The 19,286-nt window shown below is 31.6% G+C and overlaps 2 protein-coding genes across 7 annotated transcripts; one reads left to right on the top strand and one right to left on the bottom strand.

The window, feature by feature from the left end:
- Positions 1 to 504: 504 nt before the first annotated feature.
- LOC146940222 (uncharacterized) lies at positions 505 to 1,600 on the bottom strand. Its single transcript, XM_085753891.1, has one exon. The coding sequence runs from the start codon at positions 1,452 to 1,454 to the stop codon at positions 765 to 767; it is 690 nt and encodes a 229-aa protein (XP_085610017.1). The 5' UTR covers positions 1,455 to 1,600; the 3' UTR covers positions 505 to 764.
- Positions 1,601 to 10,739: 9,139 nt separating this feature from the next.
- LOC146940221 (protein BCCIP homolog) lies at positions 10,740 to 18,203 on the top strand. Of its 6 annotated transcripts, none has more exons than XM_085753887.1 (11): positions 10,772 to 11,146; positions 11,309 to 11,422; positions 14,430 to 14,597; positions 14,704 to 14,774; positions 14,873 to 15,097; positions 15,775 to 15,987; positions 16,101 to 16,166; positions 16,304 to 16,396; positions 16,475 to 16,531; positions 17,759 to 17,866; positions 17,959 to 18,203. In XM_085753887.1, exons 3-10 carry the CDS (start codon positions 14,441 to 14,443, stop codon positions 17,855 to 17,857), a joined length of 981 nt encoding a protein of 326 aa, XP_085610013.1. In that variant the 5' UTR covers positions 10,772 to 11,146; positions 11,309 to 11,422; positions 14,430 to 14,440; the 3' UTR covers positions 17,858 to 17,866; positions 17,959 to 18,203. The 6 variants fall into 6 exon arrangements, with proteins under 6 accessions (XP_085610011.1, XP_085610013.1, XP_085610014.1 ...); XM_085753888.1 differs by having other exon boundaries at positions 10,819 to 11,146; positions 11,292 to 11,422; XM_085753885.1 differs by having other exon boundaries at positions 10,740 to 11,422.
- The last annotated feature ends 1,083 nt before the right edge of the window (positions 18,204 to 19,286 follow it).

The following is a 19,286-nucleotide window of genomic DNA, read 5'->3' as shown; positions in this document are numbered from 1 at the left end:
AGATGATACACACATGCACACTGTGTGCATGATAAAAGAGAAACCCGATACCATATACCGACAAGGAAAAAGAGATTAAAGTATGCATGCTCTGCTAAGATGCAGCGACGTGGTGCAATCAGCAACTTCCAAGGACTTTGGTTAATGCTCAACTAATTAATAAAGCTATACTATTATTAGCCTATAGTATTTTCATTCACTCACACATACCCATTATTATCAACCCACACCAAATTTAATCACTTCCACACGCAAGTGTGTTAAACTACTACTAGCTTATCCTTTCAATCCAATCCTTCTCCCCCACCTGTATTATCCCCACCAATTTCCCTGTTAACTAAACCAAAACATCCCATCACAGATAATTTTACATTTTAATACATTCTATTATTTCCCATTAATCTCTTCTCTATTAATTGTATTGCCGATTACTCTACTTTATGAACCACAGAGAGACATTATATTTAAATTAATTGCGCCACATAATATCAAAAGAAGAAAGGATTTAAAATAAGGATTATCAATTACATTACACCCACGATAATAATATACAAGTTGATGCATCTAAAGTAGCGAGCCTAATTTCCTACTCAAAATCAAACAAAACGAACTGAACATGCAACAATTAATATATAGTTAATGATCAAATTAAGCAAAGTAGTTCTCACTCTCATCTCAGAGATAATATTCACAGTTATCAACAGTAGTAACATGTAGCCTTGTTTTGATTAAGTAGAGATCATAGACATCATTTTTCCATCAATCTAGAAAGGGAAACAACTCAAGGCAAGAGCAGCAGTAACATCTAATCTCCATGCAAAACCACCACAGTCCAATCTCCACGCATCACACGGCACTCTTCTCTCTTTCCCATACGCGTACTGTACTCTCACCCTGCACGTGAATCCTCTTTCACTGTAGGGTACCCTAACCAACCAAACTTGTCCTTCCCCCACCATTTCCCTATATGCACTATTCCTCCACGTCACTCTCCCATAACCGTCCGATATAAATCCCGGACACGTGTCCTTCTCCAGTTTCACTTTCCTCTCCTCGTCGTCTCTACTCTTCATCAACCACTCCCACCCTTCATCTCCATGCTGCCACGTGTCAGTTACGCATTCAACTGTTACGACTGATCCTCCTAACCCTACCGCTGTAAGATCCACCTTCTCCGATGTGGTAGCATGGCCGTGATTCTCGAAGCTCAGACACACCGGTTTGTTTGTGTTTTTGGCTGAGGAAGGAAGTAGAGGATCTGGAGTTTCGGGAAGCAGCGGGAGAGTCACCACCGCCGGTGGAGGGACAGTTTTTCTCCGACGGTTACACCGTTTGTTTTTCGAGTGATTTTTTCTAGATCCGTCGGGTTTTGAAAAAGCGTCGACGTCGGAGGCGGTGCATGGCTTAGGAGCGATAGGACGAAACCTTAACATGATTCTGTCCACTTTGGACATTTCGTAAGCTAGGTAGCTATACAACACAAGAGTCTCAACTAAATTCCATGGTGTTGTGCATGAAGAGATAAAAGGATTTACTTTACTAGAGAAATTATACGATGACAGGTTAGAGAAAAAGAATAACTTAAAAGGAAAGGTGGTGCAAGGGAGAAGAGATAGATGGTTGCTTTATAGAAACAGTGAGATAAACACGTGCGACAGGGCTACGTGGCGCAAAGGGAAGTATGTCAAAAGGAAACACATAAAACCGGAACTGTGAACCCGAGTTTTTGGTCGGACTTTTTTCTTCTTAAATTAATTAACTTCTATTTTTTCTTAGAGATGTTCACATAGGAAAGGGGTTTTGTTGGACCGGATTTCAATATTTTGTTAATATTTGTATACTCATTTTATTCTGATTTTTGTATCAATCTATACTTTTCTCTGTACAAATATTGTTGTCCATTTGATTGTTAAGCAAAAGGAGGTTCAAATAACACTACTCATTTTCTTAACTTTTTTTCTTCTAAGAGCTCAGTCGATTAATCACTTGAGCACAATCATTTAATTGTTTGATATGTCCTTTTTATTATTACAAATTTTGCATTAAAAATTGAGTTGTACTTATATATTTAGTCTTCTATTCTCTAATTATAAAACTTAATGTCTACCAAAAATACAATCTTATCCCTTCTTAATTTTTTGACACGTCATCAAAATTATATCCATTTGTGTCTTTTGCATCAACTTCCCCCTATTTTTTCTCTCCTAAAAACAAATTAAAACAAATTCACTCGATAAAACACACTAACTTTATCTTTTTAATACACATTAAATAAATTAGTCTTACATTAAGTATTTTCTACTAGGTACAGGAGTGAATATTAATTTTTCATTCCCTCAAAACATATATATTTACTAGTATAGTGACCCGTGTCAAGCACGGGGAAATAAAAAACTTTTTTGATCAAATGTATAGATTTTATATTATGTTATCTTAAAGTTATATGTGTGGTTATAATTTAAATTTGATATGGAAAAAATATCATCTTAATTTTGTTAATTTTGTATATATTTTGAAATACCTAAACATTGCACATAACGATTAAAGTATTTGGATTTATACTTATACTAATTATTTGTAGTATAAGATGTACTCATTGTTAAACTTAGCATACGTAATATTTTTGCAAAAATATGCCGACGTACTGTATATTATTATTTGTTGACATAATGTATTTTATTAATCATAAAAACGAAAAAAATTGTATTTATTTATATATAATAGTCAGTGTCAGATGTATACACCTAGTCTATGAATGCAAACGTTAAATTTTTTACAGGTGTGTATAATTATAGTTTGGGCTACAGAAACGCCGATTGTTATTTGTTTTTATTTTTTACAAAACCAATGGTCTAATGTAAATATTGTATTTTAGGGTAACAACGATGTAAAAAAAAAAGTTTCGCGAATTGTTATACTTGAAAAGTGCATCAATTAAAAGTCAATGGTAGGAGGATCTGCTTATATAGAAATTGCATGTCCTGTAATGACCAGTACGCTTACAAAGAAATTAAAAGAAAAACGACTTTCAAACAATACGCAACTTTAGTTTTCTAAATTATAGCAACAACAATTCTAAAACATAACCAATGATAATACTTTTTGAAAAACTTCACGATACACAACATTTTTGTTCTCCCTGCAAACATTATTATCTTCATCTAAGATGAGCAGCTTCAAACCTTTTCTAGAAGTAACTTGAGAGACAGCGACATATAGTTGTCCATGCATGAACACGGACTTATGAAGATAAACTCCCACTTGAGATAAAGATTGACCCTGACTTTTATTTATTGTCATTGCAAAACAAAGCGTCAATGGAAATTACCTGCGCATGAATTTGAAGGGTAGTCCTGGATCACTCGGAATAAGAAGCATCCTGGGAATAAATACCCTGGTACCTTCCTTATTTCCCTGTAATTACGGTAGCAGCTATCGTGCTCTTCCCTAGATGTGTAACTGTCAGCCTCGTACCATTACACAGTCCATTGGCCTGATCGATGTTTCTCATCAGCATAACTGGACATCCCACCCTTAGTTTCAACCGGTGATTTGGAATTCCAGAGCTCCTAATACCATTGAGAAATTCCATTATGAACCACTCGCTTTTGACATCAGAATTTTCACCTGATCGACAAACATAATCAGAGCTTAAATACTTTTTCTCTTCATTCAGATAAATCTCATTGTTGTTGTTCGTTTTTGTGTCGGTGATTCCTTAAGATCTAGTTTTTGTTGCATAGATCGGCGACGACCACCTTGTTGGTCGTCGTCATCGGTTCTATTGTAGAACATGTTCTCGTGTTCTGTGTTGTTTGTTTTGAAACCCAAAAGGATATGTTGTTTGTTACTCATTCCATATCTGATGTGATTGGTTTTCTTTTGCGTAGTTCCAATTTGTTTTGAGCTCTAATCACTTTGTCATTTTAGATTAATCTCACAATTTGGGTTCATCGCCTGTTCTAGAGCTTTTTGGACCATTTGGCTAGAAATTGTTATGAGTTTGCTATTATTTGTATTAGTGATCTATGAGTTCGTGGATTTGTTTTTTTGTTGGCGGCTAGATTCTTTTTTTAATCAAAATATTAGACCGGTGCTAGTGAGCTCACACACCTCTTCTTTTTTGTAATTTTCTTTCTAGCATGTACGCGTGTTTGTTGAATTGTGTGATTGGTGTGTGCTTGATTTTTCTTGTTTAAGATTTTTGTGGCTATTTTACCCATTATAGTTATTATATATTTACTCACTTGAGTTCTTTGCTTAACACTATGTTCCATGCAACATTTTCGGTCTGACAAATGTCCGATAGAAAATTTCCATATACTTTGTCTTTCTTCTACTCACGCGAAAGTCATATGCTTCTAAGACTTCTAATGACACGTACTGACGATATATATTTTTTAAACTAATTACAATTACCATTCACTCAAATATGTAACTTTTGAACATTAATTTAGAGTCATATTAAGATAATCTACGTAATTTTTTTTGTGATAATATTCTAAGCAATTTGATTGTTATGATTCATTGTTATTGTTAATGTATAAAAAAAAATTAAAATGATCATGCAAATAAAATAACCTAAAATTCTATTTATTTTTTGTAAGATGGCAAAAAAAATATATGAACAAATCTCCCTCTGAACCACAAGGTGTACCAAAAAGAGATTAAAAAGTGTTAAAAAAATACAAAATCAAGGGAAACACAAAAGCTGAGAAAAAATACAAAATGAACAATACCAAAATTATTGTTCCGCTTTTCTTAATATCACGTGATTTTTTATTTGATATTACCTTACTAAATTTTGAATTCGAATGAGGAAAGAACTAATACATCAACAAAATAAAATTATTTGAAGGTTCACCAAGTATAATGTATTTATGCTATGATTCTTTGAAGAATTCCAAAATTAGATGGTTGTTTCTGAGAAAGAAAAAAATGTATCTATATTTGGACTTCATAGAAAGTGAAATGGGAAATATTGTAAATAAATCAATGTTAAAATTGTATATAAAAATCACTTAACCATATCAGTGGTGAAGTTGTATTATATCTTGTAAGAGCATCTTCAAAGATACAATAACATGATATTTGCGTGTTCATATTATGACATGGGAAAATAGGTTGGAGTGATTGCTCGACTAAAAATTTACTTTCACCCATGTACTGGAAACAAACTTTATTATCACTAAGTAATTGATAAAAATCTATTAATATAATACTCCAACCATATGTTAGAAGTCATTGATTAAGCTACCAATTAATCTACTAAAACTTCTTATATCTTAGCTCAAACCAATTAAGCTACCCTCCATAGACATATTAAACTTAACACAATGAGTATTTCAATCACGATCTTACCGTTAAATAGGCTTGGATCTCATCCCAAAAGTTAGCTCAAAGGATGAGGGTACTCAAGCATATTTATACACTTAATAGTCCGGGAACATGAGCAACGTGAGACTAATAACAAACTACAAACAACTTCAAAACCAACTTCGACACCCACCCTCACTAAAAATGCAGGCATGGGTTCAATTCCCACCTTACAATCCTTAACCCGGCTCTAATACCATGTTAAATGGGCTTGAATCTCATCCTGATTTGGGATGAGATTCAAGCCCAATTAACATAATATCAGAGCCGGATTAAGGATTGCGATGTGAGAATTGGACCCAGACTCCCGCTAGGCGTGAGGGTGGGTATAAATATGCTTGAGTACCCTCATCCTTTAAGCTAACTTTTGGGATAAGATTCAAACCCATTTAACACTTGCAAGTGTCATTGCTATAGAATCTCGCAAAAAAATTTCATCAATAAACGTAGCGATGTAATTCATAAAAAAGTAAAAATATTCATTATATGAATTTAATGCATTCAAATTGTGATGTGTGCTCATGTTGAAAATAAATAATACATGAAAATAGTTTACAAAAAGAGTAAGCCCTCGTTTTTTAATAAATCTCAAGTTAGAAAGTCTCAAATTTGAAACCCTAGTCATCAACTATGCGTCATTAGAGGTCGACGGTTCGTCATGAGCCTAATCAATTTTTTAGGCGCGCTTGCATTTTCAAGTGTCGACATAAAGCAATTAATCGGCTTGAATTTTTTTTACAACGAAGGGCTTGAATGAATCTATTTCATATGTTAGTGGTCAATTATTGTTGATTGATCTTATTCCCCTCATCAATAAAAATCTCTCCAGTTCATTAAAAACAATGACAGCTCCAACTTTTATTGAGAAAACAGGGTGTTTTTTTTTAAAAAAAAAAAGGAATGATTTGCTTCATATAATACGGGTTAGAGTACTCGTCGTACTCTCTTACTATGTATCATTTTGCTTATTAAAATTCAAATATTCAAATATCCAACTGTCATTACTTTTTTATTTCGATAAAATATCTTTTTTTTAATTTGGATTTAATGCACATGATGATTATAGAAATCAATTAATTTTTTTAATGATTTCCTTAAAAAAAATCTATAATAAAAACACTAAAAATGGAAATTCCTGTAAATAAAAAAAGAATCATTTATATGTATAACTAAAAAATTTACAACTAATTAATTAGCTTATCTTTAACTTCCATTTAAAATTTGAGGTTGAGCATGATTTTTTTTTCGTTGAATTTTAAATACATAATATCATATAAGTTATTTGTCCCAAATTTTTTATTTTGAAGTCCATACTTTGATTGATTCTCTTGATTACCAAGAACTTGTTTTGTTTGATGTTTCTTTTTGAAGGATAGTTTGATGATATATTGTTTACTAAGAATAGTAGAAACGTGAATTAAAGAATGAGATGAACATATGTAGCGAGTCATTGAAGAAACATGAAACAATGCGGCAAATGATGTGACCTAACTAAACACAAATCATTGTTTTTCCTTCAATCATAAACAACAAATAAGAGAAACATAACTATACATTCTTGAGCGATTTAAAATATTCCATAAATTTGATTTTTGTGATTGCCTTGATTGAAGCATTTCAAACCTTATACAATTTATTTACTTTTAATGCAATTAATTCATGGATTTTATTTTTGAAAAATAAAGGATTTTTTTTATGATGGTTTGAAGGGTTATTCAAATATGATTGACTATAGAAATCATAAAACTTGTTATATATTCTTAAATGATTTAAAGCCTACCTTGAGTTTATTTTTTAAGCGGGCCTTGATTAACATATGTGTTTTATTCTTAAATGATTTATACAATTCGTTTACCTTTAAATCAATTAACATATGTGTTTTATTTTTTTAAAAAGAAAATAAGATTTTTTTTATGCCGATTTATGGGTGATTGACTACAGAAAAGAATAAATATTTGAATTAATACACATCCCGTACATTAATACATATACAACTCCGCAAATGTAAACCTTCATTAAAATATACAACTTTGTGTAAAAAAAAAATACAACTTTAATTATTTAATTATTTTTGTAATATATACAATCGTATAATTTTGTTTTTAGAGGAACTCTACAAATCTTTTTTGTATTCAACTTCAATTCTTGTAGTCTCGAGCTTCGATCTTTGAATCAATCTATGTAACTCAAAAAATATAACAAATCAATAAATTTAGTCAAAATCAAAGAATAGTTGGTCGAAGAATAACTCACATGTATCACTTGTTGCCAAAGAAGAAGAAAAAAACGTAATAAAAGAGAGGCAAAGAGAGTCTAAAAATAGAGGGAGATCGATAGAAAGAAAACATACCACCAATAATAAGACTCAAATCAATAAAAATAAGCAATAATTAACAAAATAAGTTGAAATGTATCTCTCACAATAAGGAAGACTGTCTTTGTTTATAACTTTCACAAACCACATGTGAACAATTCGTAATTGGGTGTCATGTGGTTGTAAAGAACTACGAAGAACAAATATTAAAAAAATTAAACAAACTAGAAAGAAGGGTGATTGAAGTTCTGACAGGAAATTATGCTAACCCATATGAATAATTTATAGACATATTTCAAAGGGTAATTTGGTATAAAATCCTAATTACAACCACATTATATTTTGTTTTGAATCACATAAATTATGCTCTATAGTATTGTATACATCTTGTATGCATAATTTTTCAAAATGTCTGACATTAACGTAAACAATCTTTGAAATTAATTTTTTTAATTTTTTAACATTAAAGTTTAAAGTTATTTTTTTAATGCAATAAAGCAACTTTAATGCCAAATGTCGGTTACTATTTTTTTATATCATTTATATTTACCGTTTACATTATTAGTTTGGAAGGAATTTTCTTTAGCCATAAAGTAAGTTCGACACGGCAATAAAAAAAAGTTCAACACAAAATGTCGGTTATAAAAGTAATTTTTGGTACTAACAATTTAATTTTCAATTATCCCTAAAAAAAATTAATTTTCAATTACAAAAGAATTTTTGACAAAAAAAAATAGCTTCTATTTTTTTGATTCGTCGTAATTTATGTTTAAATATTTTTAGAATAGTTATTCTCAATTAAATGATAAAAATGTAAAATGAATAAATGTTTTTATGAGAAATAAATTACGATTATATTTTAGACCAGATCAATCTCATCTTGATAGAATTCACCGAGTCACACTCGCCATATATTGGCAAATAAAATCACTCTAATTTATGTACCTATGAATTATATGTTTAAGAAATCAATTGATTATATATAAAATGACTGTAAAGTACATACACATGAAAATACGAATAAATTAAACAATAGATTATACTTGAGTGACCAACGATCTAAAGGCAGAATTTTAATAGAATATGGAACCGGACATAACATATATTATACATGAAAAAAAAACCCAACAAATGGACATTCTCCATAAAATGAAAAATATTTACATTATCTAATTTTTTTCTTGGCACATAAACATTCCAAAAGCTTCATGGGTAGATCTATGGTATCCATGCCACAAGCCGTTAGAACTTGAAAGTATCATAGAGCGAATCTGTGTATTTGCCCAAAATACATGGATTTATACAACATCTAGTGGATTAATATCATCAACAGAATAAATTTTTGAAATTAGAGTGATGGAAAAAATATGTTAAGAAGAAAAGTACTCCCTCCGGTCCTATTTACAAGAGACAATTTACTTTTTAGATACATTAAATAATTTATGTATTTGGTTTAAGTTATTGACTAGATACATACATTATTCAATGTATCTAAAAAGTCAACTTTCTCTTGTAAATAGGACCGGAGGGAGTATTTCAATAAAATAAAAGAGAGATTTTGAGAAGAATTTCAAAACTGAATTATGATGAAAATGCTGAGACTCAGACAATATTTATAGGAAAAAAGAAGCAAGTAAACTGCATCAATTATCCCCTTAATTTAGTAATGAAATTAGTATGACATTAAATAGCAAAAACAATTTGAATAAAATATTAAATAGCAAAAACAATTTGAATAAAATATTCTGTTTATTCTTTTGTCATTATAAGCCCTTTAGTCAACTTGCATAATCATATTAATTACATAATCATGGTTAATTACATAAGTCCATAAATTAATTTAAAAATTTAATTTTCGAATACTAAAATTTTTCAACAACGAAACAACAATTTTAAAAATACTAAAAATTTTCAATAACAAAAAAATTATTCTAAAAATTGATTCTCGGTTACTAAAATTTTTATTTGCTTAGTAACAATTAGGACACAATATTTTTTGTCAAAAAAATAAGGACACAATATTTATTAAAAAACTTGTAAAAAAAAATATTTATTAAAAAAAATATGACACGGTTCATTACCTTTTGGTTACCAAAATTCTAGTTTCAATCACGTTTACCTTTCTGTTGCCAAAATTTCGGTTACCAAAATTCATTACATTATGTTATGTAATTAAAAAGAACATTAAACACACCTTAAAAATGTTTGTTAAAAAAAATCAATTGAAATAATGGTTTTGATATGTTTATGACCAAAATTCTGTTTTTTTTTCAGTCCAAAAAAAAAGTTTGTTAAATACAAATCAATTGAAATAATGGTTTCGATATGTTTATGATTTTCTTTGACTAATACAATCAGCTTCAATTCCGTTTTTTTTTGTCCTAAAATAAAAATTGAACAACTTAATGATTTTTTTTTGAAGGGTGAACAACTTAATGATATTTCTTAAAAAAAAAAGAACATTTTAATGAAATAATATTTGTTTTATTACTATTAGTTTTTTAGATTTTATACTTTTCGATAAATTATAAATTTGATAATCTTTTTAATAGGTTAAAGAATATATGCAATTTTTTCTGCATATTCAAATACACATGCAATTGAAATATGATATTATATAAAACAATCTCGTTAAAATTTCATTCTTTAATATCAATTATAAAATATATTATAATAAAATTGTCTCACAATATTATTATTATTATTATATTATCATCATGAAAATAAAAATAAAAGTTAGTTCATTTCATTAATTCATAAATTCAAAAAATGTGAATTGGCTAAAAAGAATCATGAATTGGCCAAAAAAATATATAAATGATATATATGTTTTAAAAAAAATGATATATATGGTTACAAATATTAATATGGAAGAGTATTGAAGGCCAAATGCGCATAAGGATGCTTTGTTTGTTCAGAGTGCCACGTGTCATAAGAATAGAATAAGAAAATTTGTTTATTGAGAGTGCCACATGTCATGAGAATATGATGAGAAAAACACTTTCATATATAGACTTGAGGAAGGTCACAAATTTATATAAATATAGATATAGATAGATTTGACCATGCAATGCGAATGTGCGGCTTACCTTCCACTAAAAGAAATGGTACCAATCCGTTCCAAAAATGTCCACCAGTGATCATGTTCCCTCCCATGTGGGGGTCCGAATACTGGCTGGCTGCTACAAAGTTGAAAATGGAAATCAATAAAGCAAAATCTTCTACTCACCTCCAAAATAAGTTAGGGCAGGATTTGCTTGTCGTACGACGCAACGATCCAATAGAAGGTCTCCAACTCATGGATTTTATACATGATCTTTGTATAACTTTTAAAGCAAGTTAGCTTTTCTCTTCTAGAATAACGCCACATACCTACTTTGCCTCCTTTGTCGGCTTTGAAAACAAAGAATAAAGGGAACTGTTACTTAAATTCTCTATGGCAACTTGTTTGTTGGGGTATGGTGTAGTATTATGTTGTCCTCTAAGCTTTGATCTTGGAAGTTTTATTTTGATTTTGTTAAAAAGTGTATATAATTTTTATTGGTTTTAAACAGACTGTTTCCATCTCTTTAATTATTCATAAAAATAGTTATCATGATAGCTGACGTCGATAAATAGACGATGAAGGTCTAAGTGAGGAACCTCGCAGCCGAAAAAAAGTTAGACGAAGGTTAAGGCAACCGAGCGATGAAGATTGAATTCTACCTCAAGACTACTCACTAAGAACTTAAGGTAAATGTTTATTTATTTTTCAAATTAATATTTGCATTCATTTAATATTTATTGACTAATCCGTTAGTAATGTACATTACTAATGGATTTTGTGCATTAATAATGGCGGAATATTAAAAATTCTTGTAGTGTGTAGGCCACATCATTTGGCCAGTAGAGATAGTTTTTGCCTATAAATACTTGTTCTAAACATTGTAGACGACATACCTAATCAACACATACAACCATTTTTGCTATTTTTATCTCTCTCTTCCAATATGTCTTTATCTATCTTTTTATGAATTTTGTAGTCTAGTAGCCAAAAAAGCCTGACATCCGTGCATAACGTCCTGCAAGAGTAATCAATGAACCCATGGCTGAGAGATAGAGTTCATCCCTCAACGTCAATCACTTGAAGAAATAAAAGAAACTACAGTTGAAGGCTTCATCTGATACCTCGACTAAATTCTTTTTTCATCAACATCAACATAAAAAATAATTATCATGTTAGCTAAAATTGGCAGATAGGCGATTTAGGAATACACGATTTTCCCCCGAGGCAATAGAAGATTAGGCGATCATCATTGCAGCCGAACAAGGATCAACTAATTATTTCTTAAGTATATTCGAGAGTATGTGACTCTTGTAGACATCATACTTGGACAAAACTAAATATAATTAGATAATGAGACACTCAACTCATGCTCCATGTTTACAGTGCAACTGATTGAAATAAGTGATGGTCAAAGACACGTGTTTAAAGGAAGGTTGCACACTCCTTCGAAAAAAGGAAGGTTGTGCACGTTGGGCCTTTCTAACAATCATGTCACAACGTCGAAAACACTCAATCGAATGTGGGGCGTCACACATCCTCCTAACGAGGGAAAAGTTGCGCAAATAGCCTACCAAGGCCAAACACTTTAGAATATGTCGTTTAACCAATGTGAAAAGTTTTGTCTATAAATACTCATATTGTCTTATGGAATATAATTCTCCCATCAACGTTCAAAATTGTGTAATTCAAGGAAGAGGGATGCCAAGTCATGCTACGAGGAACTTGAGAGGCGTCAACATGGCCTGAAAAGCAGGTATCAAGATGAAGGAACAAATTTATAATCTTCGAAGTCACAATAAAATCATGCAAAAGCTCTTTTCCAAAACACCAAACATTCATAGCTTTCAAATTTTACCATATACCAGCAAAGAGAATCATAGCTTAGGGCATTCAGCCGAATCTCGATAAAATTCATACTCTATCAACAAACCTTTATAAAATGTTTGAATTTGTAAAATGTTTTGGTTTTTAAGCACTTTTGACCCTCTAACTTTTTCAATATTGCGATTTTGGCCTCTTATCAAAAGTGTTGAAAAACCATTTTTTTTGTCAAGTAGCTTATGTGTTAGAATTCAACTTTTTAAAGTGAATAAGTGGGGTGTCCGGGGTTCGAACCCCAGCCCCTGTATACAACAATCCATTGTCATGTCAATTGAGCTATAAGTAGGCCAGGAGTTATAATTCATTTTTTTAAGGTGAATAAACGGGATGTCCCGGATTCGAACTCTAACCTCTTTATATAACGTGTCAATTGCACTTCACATGGACAACTCGAATTGTTTTTTTGGGAAATGTTAACTAGTGCCCATAGGGCACTAGTTAAGAAAAACTAGTAATATAGAAACTTTGCATTGGAAATTATGAAAAGTAGAATGTTCAACTTTATGAAAGTCAAAATTTTGTTGTTTTTTATGAAAAATTTCTATTTTTACTTCCTTAACTAGTGCCCGGGGGCACTGGTTAACAAGAACTTTATTTTCTTAATGATAAAAAAGACATTTTATCTTTAGCTCAGTTGATTTGGACAATGCATAAAATATGCAAGGTCCGGGTTCAAATCCCGGCCACCACAAAAAAAAGACCTAAGATCGGAGACAAGATATGGAACAAATTTGATGAGGGTGCAGATAGCAGAACGGTTTCCCCGGAAGACTATTCAAAACTTCTTTCACGAAACTCTGATTTTTGCACACTAACGAGAACCCTCACAGTCCGTCCCGCCGTCACGAAACCGCCGTTCGTCCACACCTCACCGCAGGTATTTCCTTTCATCTGTTTTCTCCGTTTATCGTAATTAAACTTTCACGGTGCTCCTGACTGAGTCACTCACCGGTTCTGCAAACTCAGGTAGCATAACTGATTCTACATAATACATACATAGCAGTTTGAAAATGCACTATACCTTAATGTAAATTTATTGGTAAAGTTGGAAATCTGGATGGTTTAAGAGTTGTGAAGTTGTTAGTTATGATCAATTTATCATCAAAGTAAATGGTAAAGTTAGGGAGTAAATAAACATTAGGGATTTCCATCACTTAATATGTTCCCTAACGTTGACAGCCGGTGAAGCATCGACTCCACTGGCACTAACAGTAATTTACGAAAATTACGTAATTGAATGTAACCACAAGTTTCAGTGTCATTTCGATCAGAAGTGTCGGTGCTACAATGGTTGACAATATTTTCACAATTTTTAAACGTGTCTATTGATTATATTTATATTTTCTTATTGATTTTATCTGCTTAGAAGGTACCCTAGCAGCAATGGCACAAAACATTATTTTGCATCTGCAGCTTTTGATTACTTTTGAAGAAGGAAAATTATTCTATTATTATTTAACTTATCCCGTGTTAATCAAAATTTGTAGTGTCGTTTTAAGTCTATTGACCTATGAAATGGTCTCAATGTCCTATTTAAAAGCTTTTGTGTGAAATAGAATAGGTGCAAGTTTAGTGGTAACTTGTTTTAGAGCTCAACCTTACAAAGTTCAAATCCACTCGGGCCGATTGTAAAATAGTCAATAGTGTCACCTTAATAAATATAAATTCCCCCTTCCCCAATTACCTTTTTAAAAAATAGGTCAATCAGTTATGAAAGACACAAAAAGAACCTGCGATATGTATTAGGCCAAAATATTTTCTTAGTGCTTAAGAATGCAGCGTTTACATAACTTGATGTAATTATGGTTTCAGTGTTTTTCGAAATGCCTCGAAAGCCAAGAAGGAAGCAACGACCTAAATCTTGGCCCATTACATTCTCCCCTTTTGCTCGCGCTCTTGCTCGTATGCCCTTTGTTTCTAAGCCAAACCGTCGTTTCAAATCCATTGAATCCTTTGAGAAACCCACACCTTCCTCTACTAGTAAGACACCTTTTTCCCTTTTATAATTTAAATGTTTATGAACTCATGTTTTTAAGTGCCTTTTATGTTTTAAACTTTGCATCCCTATTTCTGACCCACTTCCTAGGTAATGGCTCCAGCAAGCACACTTTGGAAGAGAGACCAGAAGGGTCCGAGTCATCTGATGGGGAGTTTGATGTAAAACCTCTTATGCTATTATTCGATTTCCATAATCGCTTGTGTTATTATAGTTTGAAAAGTTTAAATTGATTGATATAATATCTCTGTTGTTTAAGGGAGTTGTCCAAGCAGATTTTGCCTTTTTTGATCCTAAACCAAATGATTTCCATGGAGTTAAGACCTTGCTGCAAACTTACCTTGATGTCGAAGAATGGGATTTGAGTGGCTTTGCAGACTTGATTTTGGAACAGACAACTGTAGGGACTGTTGTGAAGGTAGAGGATGATGAGGACGAAGGAGTTTTCGCTCTTGCTACCGCTCTTAATTTATGGAGGTATAGGGTAAGTCACATGGTATTACATATGATGTTTTTACCTCTTTTTCCTTTACTTTTTTGGTGCCTTGATTGTAATATATAAACGTTGCATTCACCGTGTGATCACCTTGACATCACACTGACTTACTTTTCTTCTTTTTTGTTATTCCTCTTTATCTTTGGCGGGTATCTCATTTTAAATCTAAAGAAAATTGATTTTTTCTTTCGGAAAAAATTGTTCAGTTTTTATATCCATTTTACCCTTGTGCAATTTTACTAGTTAGCAATTTGTTGCAGAAGGTTTCCTCACCAAAATAGTAATCATATACTACGTATTTTGGTAATCAAGAAAAAAGGAATTTGTATGGAAATTGAATCTTAATCATTTCATTCTTATTTCAATCTTCAACGTTTCTTTAATGTCTTTGGTTCATTGAATGGTGGCTCGCAGCAATTTCAAAATTTTGTTTATGACTGACTGGTTTAACATCTCAACAGTCATAAGAACTTAACTAAGAACTAGTTTCTGCATAAGTTGAAATTAACATCTACCCCTCAACTTTTTTAGAAGCTCCGTCATCTATCTTATCTACTAACACATTTAAATTTATAAAGTTATGTTTTATTTGTAAGTTTGGATCCAAATACATCTTTTATTTGAGAAACTCCGCTTATCTAAATTGAGCCTAATAATTTTTCTAGGAGCAAAGATGTATTATGAAACTCAAGGAATTTCTCCTCCTTAAAGCAAGCCAAGAGAAGGGTGTTGCTGATCAGTTGAGATTACTTTTGGGGGAACAAGCACATAACGTAGGTCTTCTGGTCTCACAACGTGTGGTGAACCTTCCTCCCCAGCTTTTACCACATTTATATGATTCTCTTTTTAATGAAGTGTCATGGGCCACAGAAGATGAGGTGAGACATTGATAGCATGAGATGGGTGAGGGTGTTAAAATGTTTTTCTGTTTGACTGCTGGTGGACTAATTTTCACTTTGAAACTTATGTTGTTATGTTGCACACTCAACAGCCAACGAAGGACCTCCGGAATTCCTTCCAGTTTAAGCATTATATAATACTTAGCAAAATTTACAAGGTATTTTGCTTTTGCAGTATCTCCTTCCTATTTATTGTCCTCTTATTGCTATTTTTAGCTTTTATGGTTAAGATCATTTTCTTCTGCTCCACTTGTTTTTGTAATGTTTTACTTCATTTCTGGTTGTAAAAATATAGCACAAGAATGCAGAGCAACAGAAAAGAAAACGGAGCGATGATAGCGAAGAGGAAATAGTATACGTAAAGCCAGAGGATGAAATTTTTCACGAGGTATTATTAGTATCCTGGTGCCATCATTTTGAATTATTTTGTCTCTGATTACTGATTATTGTCCAAAATAATTTCCAGTTAAGCTCATGGTCCTTCTGTTTTCCTCTGCGCACTCAGCAGCCTGCACCTCATGAGGCAAGTTATATGATTCTTACATCTCAAAAGACCATTATCATGATGTTTCTATTAACCTGCTGAAAGTTACTCTTTTTTAGTTAATTTATGGAAGTAACTTGTTGAAATACATAGATAGACATCTGTTGGTTTGAGAAATAAGTAAGCACTATATTTGTTTACTTCTTTTGAACTTTGCCTTGTGGTCTATTTGTGGGTTGCGGTGTTTATATAAATGGAATTTAGTGTGTAAATTTTTAATGTTTTCTTTTCTACAAATTGACAGCTTTAATAAAATTTTAGTTTCTTCTCTACAAATTTTATTAAATTTGTCTGTTGAATGATTGTCTGTTTTACTTTGGTTGTTATAAGAAAAGTGTTATAGATTAACTATGCAATAGTTATACGTCGGTTAAGTACTAGCTGTTAGTGATAGCTGGAGGTTAGTTAAAACTTAAACTAACCTGTGACATGATTAGAAACCATTACTGATAACCTGCACATGTATGCAGGATTAGCAGCTTTATATAAAAATGTAATCATCTCCATTGAGAATCTGTGAAAACAGAATATTCACAAACCACAAAGTTAGTTATGAATCATTCTTAGAATTTTACATGTTATTAGCCTTTGATCCATGGAGCCTCCTCCGAATCCGCCTCCGATCCAGACTCCGTCACTGAATAGAGTTATATTTTTAGTACCATGGGACATGTTTGATTAGCTCATATCTCTCCACTGCCTTAGAATCACTTCAGGGTTTGTTAATGTTAATTTGCTTGATTTCAGTTTTAATGAATGAATATGAAAGAGTCGGTTCCATTAAAGATTAGATATGAACTCTAGCTCTTGTATTTTCTCTGGTTATTCAATTTGAAGTGCAAGGAGTAGTTACAAAAGATGGATATGCCATATTTTGTTTCAAATCATATTTTGACATACCAATAAATAACCTTGGCGCAACTGGTAAAGTTGTTGTCATGTGACTGGAAGGTCACGGGTTCAAGTCCTGGAAACAGCCTCTTGTGTAAAAACTAAAAACAGGGTAAGGCTGCGTGCAATACACCAAATGGTGGGACCCCTTCCCGGACCCTGCGTATGCGGGAGCTTTAGTGCACCGGGTTAATGGAAGGCAAAGAAATCTATTTCAGCTATAGTATTTATAGTATTTGATTTGTAGAATGTAGAATGGGGTAGTAATCTCTCATCATCAATTATTCTGAACTATGCAGTTTTTTCCTGTTGCAGCTGAAGAATTACAGGTCAATGGGATTAATCATGACTGTCGAAGCAGACAAAATTCCAACATTTCGTCAACAATTAACATCTTTAATAAATGAAGGCTGAAGGCAAAAGGTAATGTTCCTAGGCAATTCATTAACAAAATCTTAAGACTTTACAAACCTGTCTGTATTTTAACTTAGTTTTTTTTCTTTTTCTTCCTGCAGGTGTTTGAGATGCCAAATTTTGGGTTTTTTTATAGTTAAACTTTGTGGTCCTCTTTATTCTACAATGATAACTGGCAAAATATCGAAAATACTTGTTCCTCCGTTGTTAGTTTGTACACTTTTATGGGTTTCTCAAATTTTGGATGCTTGTAGTGATCTAACTATAAAACTAGTAAAATGTTTGATTAAAGAATTGAAAAAAGATAGAGAATATGAATTGCTAATGCTGTTTTTAGTGTTGAAAAGGTTTCCAATGAAATGGATATTGAATGTGTTTGTTCAAAATTGTCAAATTCACAATAAAAGTACTATAACAAAAATTTATATAGATCGGGTAAGAAATCTTTTTGAATTCATTATTTTTTATATATTGTAAATTAAACAGCTGACTCAAATTATTTTTTTGTTGAAAAGAACGGTTGATTAACTTATTTGGCAAGTACAATACAAATGGTAAAAAGATTGCATAAACATCTGATATGTTAGGGTGCGAGTTTGAATATGCAATATCTCTCTTCTCTATATTTAGTGTATGTGAGTTTTGCCACCAGCTATATGAAAATGAAGGAAAAAAAAACAATTAACTCACCTAATAGAGTGAGTAGTGTAACATGAGAATGTTTTTAATTTTTATAATAATAAAAAGTTTAAATCATCATTGTTTAATAATGATTTAAAAAGTCTAAATGTACACCTCTTTAATATCCCCGCCTCTTCAGCTAAAAGCAAAACATCTTTTTCTTATGCTTTCTTACTGGATACAATTCTAGCAACTCTTGCAATGTAATTCCCCATTCCTTTAATAACTGTATCAACTAGTACTATATTTTGAAGATGCCTTTCAAAATACATATATATATATATATATATATATATATATATATATATATATATATATATATATATATATATATATATATATATATATATATATATATGGGTTATGATAGAAGACACCTTTTATGAAGGTGTCTTTTATCAAGTTACTCTATGAACATTTGTTAAAAGACACCAACTACTTTTTATGAAGGTGTCTTTTATCAAAGTTATAACTAAAAAGTGAAAATCACACCTTGAGGTGTGACTTGATAAAAGACACCACCAAAGGGTGGCTTGTAACATAACCATATATATATATATATATATATATTTTGAGGACATTTACAGAAAATAAGCTTCCAGAAACTGGTTCTCTCATTTTCCTTGGTGGAGACTAGTACTTCGATTCTTACAAAACGATGAGAATGGTGTTTGTGTGTGTGTGTGTGGGGTAAGTGGAATTTTGTGTGTTATTACTTAGTAATATTTGGTAGCATTGCTAGATCAAG

The sequence above is a fragment of the Medicago sativa genome, chromosome 3 (genome assembly GCF_051527215.1).
Source record: "Medicago sativa cultivar Bolivia chromosome 3, Bolivia_mono, whole genome shotgun sequence".
NCBI lineage: Eukaryota > Viridiplantae > Streptophyta > Magnoliopsida > Fabales > Fabaceae > Medicago > Medicago sativa.
Note: the sequence above shows the minus strand (reverse complement) of the source record. Positions and strands in the feature narration are given on the sequence as shown.